At 43.5% G+C, this 20,329-nt stretch overlaps 1 protein-coding gene across 1 annotated transcript; it reads right to left on the bottom strand.

Annotated features, from left to right (window-relative positions):
- Positions 1–4,009: 4,009 nt before the first annotated feature.
- LOC138361182 (uncharacterized) lies at positions 4,010–20,055 on the bottom strand. The gene is made up of 4 exons (XM_069320618.1): positions 19,873–20,055; positions 17,022–17,124; positions 7,286–7,550; positions 4,010–6,279 (listed from the first exon to the last, which is right to left on the bottom strand). The coding sequence occupies exons 1-4, from the start codon at positions 20,053–20,055 to the stop codon at positions 4,026–4,028; spliced, it is 2,805 nt and encodes a 934-aa protein (XP_069176719.1). The 3' UTR covers positions 4,010–4,025.
- Between the last annotated feature and the right edge of the window lie 274 nt (positions 20,056–20,329).

Genomic DNA, 20,329 nt, shown 5'->3' with positions numbered 1-20,329 from the left:
GGTGATCTCCTAGTATAAACACTCTACCGAGTTGTGGGTTGGGTTGTCCGTAGAGAAGGATCAATGACGACAGCACAACCAACCCACGACTATAATAATATATATATATATATATATATATATATATATATATATATATATATATATATATATATATATATATATATATATAACTGAAAACTCACACCCCAGAAGTGACTCGAACCCATACTCCCAGAAGCAACGCAACTGGTATGTACAAGACGCCTTAATCCACTTGTCAAGTGGATTAAGGCGTCTTGTACATACCAGTTGCGTTGCTTCTGGGAGTATGGGTTCGAGTCACTTCTGGGGTGTGAGTTTTCAGTTGCATATGTCCTGGGGACCATTCAAGCTTGTTCGCATATATATATATATATATATATATATATATATATATATATATATATATATATGTTTCATTGAATATGACTGCATATTCTGTATTTATTATTTTCTGGTTTAGGGCTTCTATCCCTCTAACTATTTTCTTAGCATCAGGGCTTAGTTGAAATAGGAGTTCTCCAAAACTCATTTTCGTACTTTTAAGGTGAAGAAAAGAAGTGATTTACTATAGAATGTATTACACTTATTTATGCAATTTTCACAACGTTTCAATCCTCCATGGTTCATTCTCAAGTGAAGCGATTTTACAGGGCTGGTTGATTTTATACCCGCAATGGGTCAGGTGATAAGACAATAAAGGTGAAAACAAGGGGGGGATACATAAGGGATAAATGTGGGGTGAAACATAAGAATAGAGGTAACTGCAGAAGGCTTATTGGCCCATACGAGGCAGCTTCTATCTACATACAAAGATTAATCAAGTGTAATTGGCCTGTTATGTAGAACATTGTCTTCTGTGTTGGCATCGTTATGTTATGGTCTTGTCTTTACTCTCATGGTGGGTAGAGTAAATAGGTCCGTGATTTGGGTGTTCATGGTAAGTTGTTCTATTCTTATGTGAATTACTTCAAGAATTTGTAATCTTCTTGCATCTTGGGTTTTGTCTATTATACAGGTATTCTTGTTCAACATTTCTCTTGTTAGGGTGATGGCATGGGCTTATCTCATGTGACTCCTAGGGGCACCGGATTGAAGATGGTTCCTCCGCTCATATATTCAATGGTCATATTCAATGAAACATGTTTGAAAGAAAACCTGTTGCCAGTATACAGCAATATATGTATATATATATATATATATATATATATATATATATATATATATATATATATATATATATATATATATATATATATATTTATATATTTTATAAAATATATATATATATATATATATATATATATATATATATATATATATATATATATATATATATATATATATATATATATATATATATATATATATATATATATATATTTTGGTAGCAGTCTTTCCTGTAGACATATATTATTAAATATGACCGAAAAAGTAAGATTAATAATTCTAACACGAATTTTCTCAATCTTTCGTACATTTCTTTTCACTGTTGGAGGTAAATCAAAAATCAATTCTCCAAAATTCATTTTTATTTCTAGTCTGACGCGACACGAGCGCGTTTCGTAAAACTTATTACATTTTCAAAGACTTTAGTTTACAAATACACAACTGAATAGAACTGATTGATTGATAAAGATTAAGCCACCCAAGAGGTGGCACGGGGATGAATAGCCCGTAAGTGGTACAATTTTTTTTTCTCTCAGTATTCTGAGGTTGCATTTAACCATCAAGCTGTTATCGTGGGGGAGGATACTGCTTCACAGTCTTTATGAGGGTGTCCAGCTGCTGGACACCTTTGTTGACCAGGAGAGTGGCTGTGTTGATGGCTTCAGGGTGGCCACTGCATGATTCAGGAACTCTTAAAGCTCTTCTAAGGTCATTGGTTGCTTCACATTCCAGAAGATAGTGAAGTAATGGCTTTTCTGTAACAGTTTGGCAGAAGATGCACTCTCTCTGTCGGGGTTCACCAATCTCCAAGTTGCATCTGTAACCTAGACGTAGTCTATATAGCCTAACTGCTATTTCCCTGTGGATTCCTTTTGGGATATTTAACCTTTCTAATTTGGTTGCCTGAAGATACCATGCTGCAGATGGCGAACCTTCAGCTATTCTCTGGTGCAGGTAGGCTTTGTTGAGATGTGAGAGTTTTTTGGTGATGATTTTTTTATGTTCTCTAGGCTGGGTTGAATTGTTTTATGTATCACTGGATGACGAGTTGCCAATTTAGCAATTTCATCAGCTTTTTCATTTAATGGGATTCCAATATGGGATGGGATCCAGTTTAAAGTTATGTTGAGGCCTTTGCCTTTAGCGACTGCTCCTTGATACAAAATGGTGGTAATTATTTCTACATTATCTTTCCACTGTTTTTGTCCTAGTATTTGAAGTGCAGCTTTTGAGTCTGTGTGTATGATTGCATTTTAAGTGTTTTGTGCAATCACATATGCGAATGCCTGTTGTATGGCAAACAGCTCAGTTTTGGTTGATGATACTAGTCTCCCGGTCTCCAATATGCCTGAACGCTGGTCGTGCAAAGAGCAGCGCCAGCACTCTCATTTTCTGTGTCCACCGATCCGTCTGTGAAGATGTGGGTGGCTCCTGCATAAGCCCTGTTGCTTATGCAACAGGGCTCCATTAAGGAACATATAATCTCTTCCCACAACCAAACCATCGCCAGAGAAATCCTAGTAAACAACACAGAAATCATCGATAGATACAGCGATAGCAGGCGGCTTGACGTTTGCGAGGCACTACACATCAAGAAGTCAACACCAGCAATCAACAGCCAATTAATGCACCACTATATTTTACCCACCTCAAGACTCCGCTCCAATATAGAAGCATCAAGAAATATGGACCAATAGGCTTTCTACAAACACTTCTATTCAATACCCATTGTTTCGTGTTCTGTCTTGTGTTGATGAAATTAATACCCTATTAATGCCACCTCTTGTTCTGTCTTGTGTTGATGAAATTAATACCCTATTAATGCCACCTCACCCCATCCACCTCACTAAAATGTAGATATAAAATCGGAGATGCGTAAGTTCTATTCAGTTGTGTATTTGTAAACTAAAGTCTTTGAAAATGTAATAAGTTTTACGAAACGCGCTCGTGTCGCGTCAGACTAGAAATAAAAATGAATTTTGGAGAATTGATTTTTGATTTACCTCCAACAGTGAAAAGAAATGTACGAAAGATTGAGAAAATTCGTGTTAGAATTATTAATCTTACTTTTTCGGCCATATATAATAATATATATATATATATATATATATATATATATATATATATATATATATATATATATATATATATATATATATATATTCCCTCTAATGCGTTATGCGTGGTTTCCTCCGAGGCTATGGGTCCCCCTTCTTCCAGCTAGAGGTGGTACTCTTTACTTTATATATATATATATATATATATATATATATATATATATATATATATATATATATATATATATATATATATATATATATATATATATATATAGATATATATATATATATATATATATATATATATATATATATATATATATATATATAGATATATATATATATATATATATATATATATATATATATATATATATATATATATATATATATATATATATATATATATATATATATATATATATATATATATATATATATATGTTGACCAGACCACACACTAGAAATTGAAGGGACGACGACGTTTCGGTCCGTCCTGGACCATTCTCAAGTCGATTGTGATGAGGAGGTAGGGACAGGCAATAAATAGGCAAGAGAGAGCTGAGGAGGAAAGTCAGGTGTAGTGGATAGTAGTAATGAGAACTGCAGCAGGCCTTTGGCCCATACGAGGCAGCTCCTATTATAACCACCGAAGGAGATAGTAAAAGGAAAAAGAAGAGGATAGCAAGGGAGCGTAGGAGAAGACAATGAACAGGAAAAGGGAGAAGAGAGAAAGAAAAGGAAAGATAAGGAAAGAAATGAAAGGGGGAAAGCTTATGTTAAGTCACGTTTGTTAGAAAGATTAGAGCATTTGAGTATATACTGTGAAAGGGAAGAGTCCACAGCAACAAAGCCAGGACTCAAGTTCATGTTGGGTACATTGTTTATAAGAGCCGATTCTACAAGACGGCGTCTGTGTAGAGTAGAGGCAGGAAAGATTATTTTGGAGGAAGACCAATCAATGGGATGATTAGAATCCCTCACATGGCAGAAGAGAGCATTGTTAGTGTCTGCAGACTTAACACTTATCTTGTGTTCTTTAAGTCTGTCATTCAGTGTATGGCCAGTTTCGCCAAAGTATTGGAGAGGACAAGATGAACAGGAAATAGAGTAGACACCAGCAGCATTAGAAGCAGGAGGAGCAGTGTGAACTAGATTGCTACGAAGTGTGTTAGTTTGTCGAAAGGCGAGTTTAATGTCAAGAGGACGAAAGGTATTGGTAAAAGTTTTGAGTTCAGATATGAAGGGAAGGCAAAGTACAGTGCTACTAGTGTTGGAAGCAGGTTTAGGATGAAAGAAATTTCGTTTAGCTAGAGAGTGGGCACAGTTGATGAAATGCAAAGGATAACCAAGGCGAGAGAATGATTTGTAGATAAAGGCAACTTCTGAATCAAGAAACTGAGGGTCGCTGATGCGTAGAGCGCGGAGGAAGAGAGCGACGAGGACACTTTTCTTAACAGAAGGAGGATGGTAGGAAAAGAAGTGAATGTACATGCCACTATGCATGGGTTTACGGTAGACAGAGAAAGAGAACCCAGACACAGAGCTGTGAACATGAACATCAAGAAAAGGAAGGAGGGAATTAGATTCCCACTCAACTTTGAAATGGATAGAAGGAGCCAGATTGTTAAGAGAGACGAGGAAAGGCTGGAAAAGATTAAGGTCATGAGGCCATAAAGCAAAAATGTCACCAACATATCGAAGCCAGAGAGAGGGACGAGTATCAATAGAAGGAAGAAGAACAGTTTCGAAGTATTCCATGTAGAAATTAGCAAGAACTGGGGAGAGAGGGGAACCCATAGCGACGCCGAAAGTTTGAGTGTAATATTTACCGTTGAAAGAGAAAGAGTTAGATTCAACACAGAGTCTAATGAGATCGAGGAAAACGTCAGTGGGAAGTGGGAGAGGAAGGAGGCCCTCTGACGCCTTCTGTCTGAGGAAAGAGAGAACGTCATCGAGCGGAACATTAGTGAACAGAGAGTCGACATCAAGACTAAGCATCTTACAAGGGGGTTGCAGGCGCAGTCTTTCTATGAAGTCCTGAGAGTGACGAAGGTGGGCAGGGGAAAAAGTGCCAAGGTAAGGTGTCAGGGTTTTAGCGAGCCAGGAGGCAAGAGGATAGCTGACAGAGCCCCGTGAAGAAATGATAGGACGAAGAGGAACACCAGGTTTATGAGTCTTAGGAAGACCATAGAAATAAGGAAGAGAAGGGCAGATGACACGGAAACGTTTAATGAGATCAAAGTCAGGAGGGCAAAGACTAGAGAGCTGTCTTAGTTTGCGGTTAAAGGAAGTTTTGAGGCGATCCAAAGGGTTAGAAGTCAGAGGAGCATAAGTGCGAGAGTCAGAGAGCAAGACATCTGTTTTTCGGAGGTAGTCCTCACGGTCAAGGACAACCACCGAATTGCTTTTGTCGGAAGGAAGGATAAGAATAGAGTTGTTAGATTTCAGGGAGGCAAGGGCAAGCTGGAAGCGACGAGGAAGGTGGTTATTTTTAGAAAACAAGCTGTCAAGAACGGGGATAAGGGCCCCTCTAAAGGCAGACAGGTCCGAAAGAGTACTAGAGTTAGAATTGACAAACCTGTCAAAGGAACTAATGAGATCAATGCCACAGCGTGGGCCAGGGGAAGTAGCAAAAGACAGACCAAGACCAAGAAGTTCTTGCTGGTGCTTAGAAAGAGAGTAGGACGAAAGGTTGGTAACACAGTCTGAGAGAGAGTATTTGGCCCAAGGACTGTTGGAGATCAGGCGTTGAAGTTTGTTGTTTAGTGTGGAGGAGTGGTGGGAAGAGGAGACGTGAGCAGTGTCAAATGCAATTGGAAAAATGATATTGCATAGATCACTGGGAAGAGAAGAGGACAGAAAGCGTTGCTGTTGACGAACAGCAAGAAAAGCCTCGTCAACTTGCAAGGAGGTGGCATGAATAAGTTCTTGAAGAAGAAGGCGGGCATGTTCAGGGAAAGGAGATCCCGAAGTGTTGAACTGGAGAAAGTGAGATAAAGAATGAGGGAGAACTTGCTCAGCAAGACTAATTTATTTGATTGTTTGGGATGAATGCACAATGGCCCACAAAAAATCGCTTGAAGCTCTTGCTCGATCATTGCAAGATTTGCGTAGAAACATCAGACCATTTGAGAATGCATTAATATTACTTGCAGGAGATTTCATGAAATCATTTCCTGTAATTTCTCGATTGACACCAACAGACGAAATAAATGCTTCCCTGAAATACTCTACTTTGTGGCACCACGTAAATATGTTAAAATTAACTACAAATATGCGTGTTCAACTGCAAAACGACTCATCAGCTGAGATATTCTCACATCAATATCTGGAAATTGGGAACGGAAACGGGGCAGTCACATACAAGTCCGTCAACACTGTGGTGGAAGCAGATGAAGCGGTTAATTATCCAACAGAATTTTTAATTTACTCGATCTGCGAGGGATACCACCACCGCACGAATTGCAATTAATAATCGGCGTGCCAATTATCATGTTACGAAATATCAACCAGCCAAAGCTTAGCAATGGCAGGATTACAGTAAAAAAATATTCAGCAACGTCGTAGCAGCAACAATCTTGACAGAACCTTTCAAAGGTGAAGATGTCCTCATTCCTCACATTCCTGTAATTCCAACGGATTTGCCATTTCAATTTAAGAGATTGTAATTCCCAATTCGATTGGCATTTGCAATCACCATCAACACAACTCAGGGCCAATCTTTAGAATTGTGCGGTTTAGATCTAGACACAGATTGCTTCTCACATGGACAATTATATGTTACGTGTTCTAGAGTCGGCAATCAGACAATTTCTATCTTCACAGACAGTGGAACAAGAAAAAAATATTGTATACCTACAAGCATTGTTAAATTAAACATGTTAGAAACGAGCATTTTCTCTTTTCTTTCTTTTCCATTTAACCAGACTGAGCCACAGCAACACGTGGCGAGTACAGCTAGTTATCAATAAATTCTTTCATCCCAACGTCATCCTAAAGGGGAATGACTGGATTTTGTACTGTCCAAATACTTTGTACTTAATTCATCAAAATTTGAAAAGAAAGATTCGGACAAATCTTCATCCCAGTCACCCTTTAGAGGTTTGCTGATCTTCCGAAATTCTACTCTGGAACTGGCAGGAGAACCTTTGGTCTTATAATTTAAGGATCGTATGAATACACTGGCAGGATTAACAATGAGCTCTTCTGCTTCGAATTCACCATTGTCACCTCCTGGTTCTGCTGCTTTAATAGGAAATTTCCCACAACCTACTTGCTGAGCTGCAAGATTATTTCCTAAAACCAGACGTTAGGAAGCTATAAATGTATCTGAATTAAGGGTACAGGCTGGACTACACCTCCAATATCCTGGACCAACAAGATTTTCATACATTGATGCGGGGGTTGAGTAAAAACTCAACCCCCGCAACCACAACTATGTGAGTACATTCAACTTTCTCTACATCGGAGAGGACACTTTATGCAATCAACATCCGTGACGAGTCTATTTCTCGAAACATAACTACATGCTTCCAGACATTTTCGTTATTCAAAATATGACCTTGCTTCATGCAGGGTTAAAAAGCAGTTAGCCAGTGTCTTAGCTTGAGAAAAATTCAAGGTATTAGATTGTCACCCTTTGTAGAACAAATAGTGTGTTATGAAGCAACTCTTGGTGTATTCTATTACAATAACACAAAACATGTCTCTTTTTACTACAGTGGTCTCAATATATCTCACTGGTCGACCTTCTCATACCAGTTTGAGCTTTATCAACATTATCTGGGCTCTCCCCCCCCCCCCAGCTTGAACAGAATCTAGCTTGACTGTAGAAGTAAGTAATTATAAAAAAAAGAAGGCACCAAACCGGGAAGGATATGTAGCACCATCAAATGTGCGGTATAATCAGAGGGCGTTAAATATTACCAAGGACGCCAATACGAGAACAGAAACGCATAAGGCGAATGATATCAAAAGTATCCGAGTCACTAAGAATACTATCGAGAGACAAGCAACCGCAAGGGACGGTCCGAAAACCAGACACATGCTCGTCCTAGAAGTCAGGACATTTAACAAGGATATGCATGCCCGTAAGAGGGACAATGCAATTAGGACAATAAGGAGCAGGGCGGCGCTCCATCAAATGACCATGAGTTAAGCGAGTATGGCAGATAGGCAACCTCGCCAGAGCCGAATAGCCTTCCCGGTTTGGTGCCTTCTAATGATAATTACTTACTTCCCATTGCAGGTTACGGTGTTAGGAGGACGGCCACGAGGACACACAACCTTTAAGAGAAAGCAGTTTGTTACAAGTAACAGACGACCAAGAAGCCTGCCAACGGGTAAGGATGGAGGAATGGATAACTGGGTAAAACTCGGAAAATGGAATACCTTTACGAGAGATGGGACAAGAGCGGACAGCTTCCTTGGCGGCAGCATCCACTTGCTCATTGAAAGACACACCAATATGGCTGGGAACACAACAAAACTCAACCGACTTAAATTTACTGTGAACAAGAAACAGCCAATGCTGGATCTCGACAACTACTGGATGAACCGGATTAAAGGACCTGAGAGCCATGAGGGCACTACGAGAGTCAACAACAACCACAAAGGAAGACTGACAACGAGAAAGCAGGAAACGAAGAGCATAGAGAATAGCATAAAGCTCCGCCGTGAAGATGCTAGTCTCCGGAGGTAAGCGACACATATAAGTGTGATTAGGAACAACAACAGAATAGCCAATACCGTCAGCAGACTTAGACCCATCGGTGAAGACAGAAACGGAGAGGGAGTGAGAAGAAAAGTGCTCAAGGAAAAGGCGTTTTAGAACCGAAAGAGGGGTAAAAGCTTTAGTGATGTGGGTCAAGGATGTATAAAACTGTGGAAGGGGGACTCTCCATGGGGGCAAAGAAGGAATAACACGAGGAGAAACATTAGAAATATGAACGGAAAGAGAATCCTGTAAGCGAGATAACCGGACAGAAAGAGGGAGGCGGTGAAAAGGAACAGGAACCGCAAGAGGGGTAAAAGTTAAAGCACGACAGAGGCAAGAGGAAGGATGTTGTAAGGGCCGTGTAAGATAGCGAAAACTGTAGCGATCACGGCGATCCTGGAGAGACAGGAAGCCAGAGTCAACATACAAGTTAAGGACGGTAGTCGAACGAAAGGCACCAGAACTGAGGCACAACCCAGTATGGTGCAAAGCATCAAGATGGCGAAGAGTAGAAGGAGAAGCAGACGAGTAAGCAGGGCCACCATAATCGAGCTTAGACAGAACGAGAGATTAATGTGAAGCAAGGAGAGTGCACCTATCCATTCCCCAAGAAGTATGGGAAAATACCCGAAGGAGGGTAAGGGCCTTAGAACACTCAACACGGAGGTAAGAGATATGGGGAGACCAAGACAAACGAGTGTCTAGGAATAACCCCAAAAGCTTTGCAGAATCTTTGAACTCAAGGGGATGACCATAAAATGTCAAAGAGGGACGAAGAAGAACCCGATTCTGAGTAAAAGTTATGGCACAAGTTTTAGTAGTAGAGAACTTGAAGCCATGATCGGTGGCCCAAGACGACACGGCATCAATCGCAAGTTGAAGCCGGCGTTGAAGGAGAGGCGAATCATCACCCTGATAGCAAAGGGTAAGATCATCGACATAGAGAGCGGATAAGACACCTGAAGGAAGAGAGGAAAGAAGACCATTGAGGGCAACCAGAAAAAGAGTAGTGCTCAGAACAATACCCTGGGGCACTCCTTCATATTGCTAAAAAGAGGCAGAGAGAGCGGTACCAAGCCGCACCCGAAAGGAACGACGAGAGAGGAAGCTGCGGAGAAAGAGAGGGAGATGACCACGAAGGCCAAAAGAATGATGCTGGGATATAATATGATAACGCCATGTGGTGTCATAAGCCTTTTCCAGGTCAAAAAGGACGGCAACAACGGAGGTCTTCGCAGCAAAATCAGTACGAATATAGACCTCCAAATTCACCAGGACATCTGTTGTGCTGCAGCACTCTAGGAAACCAAATTGAGAAGGGGAGAGAAGGTGATGGTGTTCCAGGAACCACATCAGACGAACATTAACCATACGTTCAAAAAGTTTGCAGACATAACTTGTGAGGGCAATAGGGCGAAAGTCCTTAGGGGATGTTCCCAGAGACCCCGGTTTGTAAACATTAAGGATAACGGCATCGAGCCAGTCCTCAGGGACTGACGACGACTCCCAGATCCGATTATACAGACTCAGTAAATACTGAGACGTGCACGGAGGGAGATGGCGAAGCATCTCATAATGCATGCCATCGGAGCCCGCTGCTGTAGAACCGCAGAGGGCCAGGGCAGAACGAAGTTCAGAGAGAGAGAAGGGATCGTTATAGGGAAGGCGAAGACGAGTGGAGAAATCGAAAGGACGAAATTCAAGGACAGGTTTACGAACAAAGAAAGATTGGGGAAGATGAAAACCAGAGCTAACAGAAGAAAAGTGGGAACCCAGTTCAGTAGCGACCTGCAAAAGGTCCGCCACAAGAGTACCACAGAGGTGAAGGACCGGTGAAACATCGGGAACAAACTTACCCGCTATCTTGCGGATACGCTTCCAGATCTGAGGCAGAGGAGTTTCGGACGTAATGATGGAGACATAAGATGCCCAACATTCATGTTTAGCCGTACGGATGGGCTTACGGGCCACCACACTCGTTTTCCGAAAAAAAGAAAAGAATCGGCTTTCTGCCGACGGCGGTGTCTCTTTCACGCTGCACGCTTACAGCGAACAGCCCCAGCACAGTCTGCATTCCACCAGGGAACGCACTTCGGTGGACCCCGAGAGGAAAAGCGAGGAATAGAACGGAGGGCAGCGTCGAAAACAGTGTCATGAAAAAGGAGGTGAGAGCGAGGGAGAGGTATAAGGGAGAGGTCAGAGAGAGCAGCACTGAGGGTAAATAGGTTCCAGTCTGCTTTAGCAAACTGCCACCTGGGGAAGGAGAGGAGAGGGCGAAAAGAGAGAAAGGAAACAAGGATGGGGAAGTGGTCACTGCCATGGAGGTCATCAAGAACTTTCCACGTGAAATCTAAGTAAAGAGAAAATGAGCAAAGAGAAAGATCAAGACAGGAAAGGGTGCAAGTCCGAGAGTCCAAATGCGTGGGCTCTCCAGAATTCAGAGGAGACAGGGAAGAAGAAAGGGTAAACGGCTCAAGAAGGCGACCTCGGGTGTTCGTCAAAACATCACCCCAAAGGGAATGAAGACAATTGAAATCACCCAGCAGGAGCACAGGCTCCGGCAAGGAGTCCAATAGGTGTTTCAGATCAGGAAGAGAAAGCGGGACACTCGGAGGGAGATAAATGGAACAAACTCTGTACCATTTCCCCACAAAGATACGAGCAGCAGAACAATAGAGAGGCGAAGGCAAAAGCAAGGGGACAAAGGGAACATCAGAGCGAATCAAGAGAACAGAAGAATTAGGAGCTCCAGCAACGGCTGGGGGGGGGGGAGAGAAAGGAATAGCCACGAAAACGACAAGGACGACCACCAAGTATCGGCTCCTGAAGACAGACACAAAGGGGCGAAAACCGCGAAATCAGAAGTTGGAGTTCGAAGAAATTGGCGTAATAACCTCGAACATTCCATTGAAGAATAGACATCGACGAGAAGAGAAAGGACAACAACAGAGAACAAGGAAGAAACAAAAGCGAAAGAGCAACATAGCACGTTAAAGAAGATCAGGGTCAGCAAAGTCAGGGTTAGGGGGCATGGGTAAACTGAGCAAAGATGGAGGGAAGGAAACGGGAGAACAGACCAGAGGAGGGCGGGCGGGGTCCGGAGGAGGAGCAGGAAGAAGAGGAGACAACGGAGAGGAGCAGTCAAGGACAGCAGCAGGAAGAGGGGAGCGCACCTCAGCAAGGGCAGCAACTGAGAGGGAAGGGGGGCCAAAGAAACCTCCATAGCAGGAACAGGTGGCGCAACCACCGAAATGGGAGAGGAAGGAGCAATAGTCAGTAGTAGGGGCCGAGGAAGAAAGCAAAGCCTTCTTACCTGCGTGAGAGGAGGAAGGAGAGGAGCCAGGCTTATGCTTCTGACTTAAAGAGACCAGTGTCCCAGCAACTACGTACCGGGCAACAGATACCAGCGTCTCAACAGGAGAAGCTGAACGAGAGCACACACGACGGCCGTTAGGAGAGCGATGGACATCAGCTCGAACCAACAGGCGGCAGGGAGAGGCAAGAGATGGAGAAGGATGGGAAGGAGGATTGGAGGGAGACGAGGAAGAAGACACAGGAGACACGATTGTCCGAGTAGAAAGAAGGGGAACCCCAGACAGAGAACCAGGAGGGGGACCCTCCGGGACAGAACTCAAAGGAACAGAGGAGGGGGCAGTGGGCGTATCAGGGTCCAAGGCCCGGAAACGGGTGAGAGTCTGAGAAAGGTGGGAAGGACGAGGAGAGGAAGAGTGCAACACGCGAGCATAAGAAACGTTAGCATAAAGCGGGAGCCGGTGAACCTGGCGCCTCGCTTCAGGAGAAGACAAACGCTCCCGGTGCTTCAAGTTGAGGACAGCTGCCTCAAGCTTGTAATGTATACATGCACGGGAGAAGGTAGGATGGGCCTCACCACAGTTGAGGCAGCGAGCCTGGGGAGAAGTGCACTCCGACTTCGGAGTGCACTTCTGGAGTGGGGTCGAAGGAGTGACCTTTGACCCCACACAAAGGACAGAGAGAGACAGTTCCAGAGCAGCGGAGGGCACTATGCCCAAACCTCCAGCACTTGTTACAGAGCCTAGGAGAAGGAATGTACTCCTGGACAGAGAACCTGGCACTAGAAAGAATGACAGGGTGGAAGGGTCCTACCATCAAAGGTAATCTTTACAACCCGTAGGGGTTGACAGCGACGACCACGAGGGGGACGAGTAAACGTGTCCACCTTGAGAACAGAATGGCCCTGGGCATCGAGGATATGCCGAATGTCATCGTGGCAGTCCTGCAGATTCCGAACACCGGTCGCAACATGGGGTGGGAGCAGAATAGTGCCAACACTGGCATTCAACAGCGTTCTTCGAGACCCGAACTTGAGTCTCGCCAAGGCAGGATATGGCAGCTAAGCGGGAAGCTGCATCCTGAGAAGTAGCAGCAACGACACGTGTACCGATACGAGTGGGGTTGAAGGTAATAGAGGCATCCACAGAATCGACAAGATGTCGATGGAGGGAGAAATCGTGAGGAGGCGCAGAATCAAGAGGGAGGAGATCAAAGTATTTGGCCCACGAAACGGAACCAAACAAGGCTTAATATGCGTCAGAATGGGAAGGAATCGAGCGAGTGTGGCTGTGTCGGGAACGGCGTTGAGAACCCCCAGAGAGAGAGTGGTTAAAAGGCGCAGTAGTCACAACTAGAGACTGAGCCGGGCCAGGGTACAATGTAGTCACCACTGGGGGCTTGGGGCTCGACCCAACCACAGAGGATGGAGGGGAGCCGAGAGGAGTAGTCAGAGAGGCCAAAGGAGGAGCAAGGTCGGGGCCCACTGCAGCGGAGGCTACGGAGCCTGGTTTTCCAAGACTGGCCGACTCGGGGGCTTGGTCGCCCACCCCACGAGCTCGAGAGGGTACATCAGAAACATTTAACGACATAGGTACGAAGAGTGAGAAATTCATCCACGAATGTGCCCCCATACCCACCATGGAGCCACAATTAGAGGCAGGACACCCAACAGGAATCTATCGCCGATCATGCCGGGGACCCCTAGGGGTGCGTCGTTAGTATACGCCCCACAAACGCCACCTTAAGAACCGTCAGTCCGTCGAGATCGGGTTCAGCGACGAAAGGGGGATTGACAATAAAAGGTTCCCCTCGCTCGAGACGTTGGGTACTACAGTTCTACGGGTGCAAGAGTATGCCTCCTCAAGAACCCGGGCGTCAAAATAGAGGAAGTCCAAAGGAAAAACCAAAACAAGCAATAGGTCAGCAGGAAACATCAAGCAGATTTATTTATTTATTTATTTATTTATTTATTTATTTATATACAAGAAGGTACATTGGGTTTGTGAGAATACATAGCATAGTACAGTAATTACACTCTTGTAAAGCCACTAGTACGCGCAGCGTTTCGGGCAGGTCCTTAATCTTACAGATATTTTTAAGTAGGTAAATTCTATTAGAATTAATAAAGTGATAACAAATACATTGCAAGAAAAGAAATGAGATGAGAGAGATTAGTAAGTATATTAAAGCACATTGGTATATTAAAGCTCTGACTGATTACATTGACAGCTTGATTGGTAATTTAAACAAGATTAATAGACACCATAAAGCAGATTGACAGCACATATAAGAAGACAGCAATGATCACAATGATAAAGATGTTCAGATAAAGTACAGTACATAAAGATTGGGAGATTGGGTAGCAATAGATACAGTGCAATTTTAAAGCAAAAGGTAAAAAAACTATGAAGATGAAATTAGGTACTTTTTAGTATTGTTTTTGAATGATGCAAAAGTTGGACAGCTTTTCAATTCAATAGGGAGTGAGTTTCATAGACTGGGTCCCTTTATTTGCATAGAGTGTTTACACAGATTAAGTTTGACTCTGGGGACATCAAAGAGATATTTATTTCTGGTGTGGTGATAATGGGTCCTATTACATCTGTCCAGGGAGAGTTTCAGAGCAGGATTTGCATTTAAGGACAGGGTTTTATAAATTTAGTTGACACAAGAGAATTTGTGGAGTTAGATTATGTTTAGCATGTTTAGGGAGTTAAACAAGGGGGCTGAGTGTTGTCTGAAAGCAGAATTTGTCATTATTCTGATAGCGGATTTTTGCTGGGTGATGATGGACTTGAGGTGGTTTGCAGTGGTTGAACCCCATGCACAGATACCATAATTTAGATAGGGATAGATTAGTGAATAATATAGAGAGATGAGAGCAGAGTTAGATACATAATATCTGATTTTGGAGAGTATACCAACTGTTTTAGAGACTTTCTTAGTTATGTGTTGTATGTGGTTACTGAAGTTGAGTCTCTTGTCTAGGAATAGGCCGAGAAACTTTCCATCGTTTTTATGGCTAATGTTTACATTGTCTATCTGAAGCTGAATTGAATTTGTAGATTTGCTTCCAAATAAGATGTAGTAGGTCTTTTTTATGTTAAGAGTTAATTTGTTGGTTGACATCCATAAGTGGACTTTTTTAGTTCATTATTAACAACATTATTTAGTGTATGTGGGTTGGGGGTAGAGTAGATGAAGGTAGTATCATCAGCAAACAAAATAGGTTTCAGAATGTTAGAGACATTAGGCAGATCATTGATGTATATAAGAAATAGGAGAGGTCCCAAAATGCTGCCCTGTGGCACTCCAACGGTTATTGGTAGAGTGGGAGAGGTTATATTATTGATGGCTACACATTGGTGTCTATCACTAAGATGGGATTGGATATAGTCCAGTGTATGGCCTCGGATTCCAGAATGATGGAGTTTACGTAAGAGGTAATTGTGATTACCAGTATCAAAGGCCTTTCTCAGGTCAATGAAGAATCCAATCGGAAACAAATTTTTGTCAAGGGCTGAATAAATTATATCAAGGAGGCTAATAATTGCATCGTTGGTACTCTTTTGGGAGCGGAAGCCAAACTGACAGGGGCTAAGAATGTCGAATTTTACGAGGTAGGAGTAGAGCTGTTTGTAGATAATTTTTCAAATATTTTTGATAGTATGGGTAGGTTTGATATTGGTCTATAATTGTTTATGTCTGCCGGATTACCTCCTTTATGAACTGGCGTTACTCTTGCTTTTTTAAGGATATCAGGGAAAGGTATGACACTCAAGGGATTTGTTGAACAGCAGAGCTATAGGTGGTGCAAGGGCGTGGGAGGCGCTCTTGTATACAATGGATGGTATTTCACTGATGTTCCCAGCTTTGGTTTTTAGTGAGTGTATGATGGACACAACATATGTCGGGTTGACTGGTGAAAGGAGAAGAGAGTTTGGATAGCTGCCTGAGAGATATGTGTTGATATGTGTCTGAGTCTGTGGGATTTTACTGGCGAGGTTAGCACCAACCGATGAAAAGAAGCTATTAAATTCATTCGCCATTTCTAAATCAGATGACGGTGTAAGGCCATCCTTAGAGAGTGTTATCTGGTTGTGGGAGTGTTGTTTAGTTCCTAGGATATTAGAGATGGTTTTCCATTTGCTTTTCATGTTGCCTTTTTCTTCTTTGAATCTAGTCTCATAATATGAAAGTTTAGCTTTTCTTATGATATTGGTAAGCACTGATGAATACCCCTTAACTACTTCCTTTGTAACTAGGCCAATCCTAAATTTCTTTAAAGATAGGAGAAGAGGGGGGAGAAAAACGAAACAGAAGGAAAAGGAAAAAGCGTTCAGCACAATTCAAGAGGACAGCAGCAGGAGCACAAGGCTACAAAAGGACAGAGGACTGTCCCATGGAGCATCACACTCCGGCAGCTGCCCACTAAGCCACCCTCACGGCATCAACTAGCTGAACGGGGAGGAGGGAGGGGGTTGACTGTAAAAGCAGATGAAGTTTGGGGTCTGGTTTGAGGTAGGTTTCTGCTTATATGAAGTAAATCTTTTGTGCCGGATACTAATGAGATCTAACATATTTTCCTCAGGATTATGTTTATCTCCTAACTTAGCTAATTCACGAAGGGTCTTGTATATAGCTTTACCTATAAAAGTTTTTTTATTTATCAGGAAAACAGGATAATAACTCTTCAATTAGAATAAATTGCGTTAAGGATTGAAATTATGAACTATAACCCTGGACTTCTTTAACCCTGGTAAAATCTGTAACAGTCTGGTCATTGCTACTTATTAAACTGTGAAAGTTCTGTCTTAGTGCCTTGACATTCAGTTCATAAGTCTGCAAATAAGTAAGTAATCATCAATAGAAGGCACCAAACCGGGAAGGCTATGTAGCACCATCAAATGTGCGGGATAATCAGAGGGCGCTAAATATCACCAAGTATGCCAATATGAGAACAAAAACGCATAAGGCGAACGATATCAAAAGTATCAGAGTCGCCAAGAATTCTATCGAGGGACAAGCAACTGCGGGGGACAGTCAGAAAACAAGACATACGCTCGTCCTGGAAGTCAGGACATTCAACAAGGATATGTATGACCGTAAGAGGGACAATGCAATTTGGACAATAAGGAGCAGGGCAGCGCTCCATTAAGTGACTATGAGTTAAACGGGTATGGCCAATACGTAACCTAGCCAGAGCCGTTTCCCACCGTCGGTTACGGTGGCAGAAGGTTATCTTGAGATGATTTCGGGGCTTTTTAGTGTCCCCTCGACCAGGTCTCCAACCCCAGGAAGCAGCCCGTGACAGCTGACTAACACCTAGGTACCTATTTACTGCTAGGTAACAGGGGCATAGGGTGAAAGAAACTGTCCCCATTGTTTCTCGCTGGCGCTTGGGATCGAACCCAGGATCACAAGTCCAGTGTGCTGTCCGCTCGGCCGACTGGCTCCCCTACGCCAGGAGGAAGGCCACTGGGACACACGACTCTTGAGAGTACGCAGTTTGTTACCAATAACAGAAGACCAACAACGCTGCCAACGGGCAAGGATGGAGGCATGAATAACTGGGTAAAAGTCGGAATAAGGAACACCTTTATTGGAGATGGGACAAGTGCGGATAGCGTCCTTAGCGGCAGTATCCGCACGCTCATTTAAAGAGACACTGGCTGGGAACCCAGCAAAACGCAACCGACTTAAATTTACTGGAGATAAGAAACAGCCAGTGTTGAATTTCGATGACCACAGGGTGGACTGGATTAAAGGACCCTAAAGTCATGAGGGCACTTTGAGAGTCAACTACTACCACGAAGGAGGACTGCCGCCGGGAAAGCAGGAGACGAAGAGCATAGAGAATAGCATAGAGTTCTGCTGTGAAGATGCTACCCTCCGGAGGAAGGCGACACATATAAGTGTGGTCAGGAAAAACAACAGAGTAGCCCACACCGTCAGCAGACTTTGACCCGTCGGTGAAGATGGGAACGGAGTGGGAGTGAGAAGAAAAGTGCTCAAGGAAGAGGCGTTTCAGAACTGAAGGAGGGGTAAAAGCTTTAGTGATGCGGGTTAGAGAAGTAAAAAATTTGGGAAGGGGGTCCCTCCATTGGGGCAAGGAGGGAACAGTACGAGGAGAAACATTAGTAAGACGAACCAAAAGAGAATCTTGTAAGCGAGACAAACGGACAGAAAGAGGAAGGTAGTGAAGAGGAACGGGAACTACAGGAGGGGTAAAAGTCAAAGCACGATAGAGGCGAGAGTGAGGATGCTGTAAGGATCGCGCTAGATAGCGAAGACTGTAGCGATCACGGCGATCCTGGAGAGACAGAAAGCCAGTGTCAGAGTACAAACTGAGGGTAGGAGTGGAACGAAAAGCACCAGAGCTGAGGCGCAACCCAATATGGTGCAAAGGATCAAGACGGCGAAAAGTAGAAGGAGAAGCAGAAGAGTATGCAGGGCAACCATAATGGAGCTTAGACAGGACGAGAGAGGAATGCAAATAGAGGAGCGTGCGCCTATCCGCTCCCCAAGAGGTATGGGACAAAACCTTAAGTAGGTTAAGGGCTTTAGAGCATTCCACACGGAGGGAAGAGACATGGGGCGACCAAGACAAACGAGTGTCAAAGAATAACCCCAAAAGCTTCGCGGAATCTTTGTACTCAAGGGGATGACCATAAAGTGACAGAGGGACGAAGAACGACCCGCTTCCAAGTAAAAGTCATGGCACAAGTCTTAGTAGTAGAGAACTTGAAGCCATGATTGGTGGCCCAAGATGACACGACATCAATCTCAAGTTGAAGCCGCCGTTGAAGGAGAGGCGAATCATCATCTCGACAGCAAAGAGTAAGATCATCAACATAAAGAGCGGAGAAGATGCCAGAAGGAAGGGAGGAAAGGAGACCATTGAGGGCAACCAGAAAAAGAGTAGTACTCAGAACACTATCTTGGGGCACATCTTCACACTGCCGAAAAGGTAAGGTAAGATAATTATCAAAAGAAGGCACCAAACCGGGAAGGCTATGTAGCACCATCAAAGTGCGAAATAATCAGAGGGCGCTAAATATCACCAAGAAAGCTAATTTGAGAACAAAAACGCATAAGGCGAACGATATCAAAAGTATCTGATTCACCTAGAATTCTATCGAGGGACAAGTGACCGCGAGGGACGGTCGGAAAGCAAGACACATGCTCGTCCTGGAAGTCAGGACATTCAACAAGGATATGCACAACTGTAAGAGGGACAACGCATTTCAGACAGTAAGGAGTAGGGCGGCGCTCCATTAAGTGACCGTGGGTTAAGGGAGTATGGCCAACCCGCAGCCGTGCCAAAGCAGTTTCCCACCGCCGGTTACGGTGGCAGGAGGAAGGCCACGGAGACACACTACGTTTGAGAGTACGCAGCTTGTTACTAACCACAGTGGACCATCAACCCTGCCAACGGGCAAGGATGGAGGAATGAATAAAAGGATAAAAGTCGGAATAAGGAAGACCTTTACGGGAGATGGGACAAGAACGGATAGCGTCCGTAGCGGCAGCATCCGCACGCTCATTGAAAGAAACACCAATATGGCTGGGAACCCAGCATAACCCTACCGATTTAAATTTACTAGAAATAAGAAACAGCCATTGCTGATTCTCGATGACCACTGGGTGGACAGGATTAAAGGACCCAAGAGCCATGAGGGCACTACGAGAGTCAACTACAACCACTAAGGAGGAATGAGAATGAGAAAGCAAGAGACGGAGAGCATAGAGAATAGCATAAAGTTCCGCCATAAACACGCTAGCCTCCAAAGGGAGGCGACACATATAAGTACGGTCAGGAAAAACGTGCACGGAGGGAGATGGCGAAGCATTTCATAATGAACGCCATCGGAGCCCGCTGCCGTAGAACCGCAAAGGGCTAGGGCAGACTGAAGCTCAGAGAGAGAGAAGGGATCATTATATGGAAGGTGAAGATAAGTACAGAAATTTAAAGGATGAGATTCAAGAAGAGGCTTACGAAGAAGGAAGGATCGGGGGAGATGAGAACCAGAACTAACAGAGGAGA

The sequence above is a fragment of the Procambarus clarkii genome, unplaced genomic scaffold (assembly GCF_040958095.1).
Source record: "Procambarus clarkii isolate CNS0578487 unplaced genomic scaffold, FALCON_Pclarkii_2.0 HiC_scaffold_234, whole genome shotgun sequence".
NCBI lineage: Eukaryota > Metazoa > Arthropoda > Malacostraca > Decapoda > Cambaridae > Procambarus > Procambarus clarkii.
The sequence above is the reverse complement of the archived record's forward strand: the minus strand, read 5'-3'. Positions and strand labels throughout refer to the sequence as shown.

Bases quoted from the DNA above. Each gene is read 5' to 3' on its own strand.
- LOC138361182 (XM_069320618.1), bottom strand. From the start codon at position 20,055: ATGGCGGAACTTTATGCTATTCTCTATGCTCTCCGTCTCTTGCTTTCT. The intron at 17,125-19,872 runs GTAGGGTTATGC...ACTTATTTGCAG, and splicing joins TTTCTAGTAAATTTAAATCG to ACTTATGAACTGAATGTCAA. The intron at 7,551-17,021 runs GTTATAGTTCAT...GTCTGGTTTTAG, and splicing joins CAGGGTTAAAGAAGTCCAGG to GAAATAATCTTGCAGCTCAG.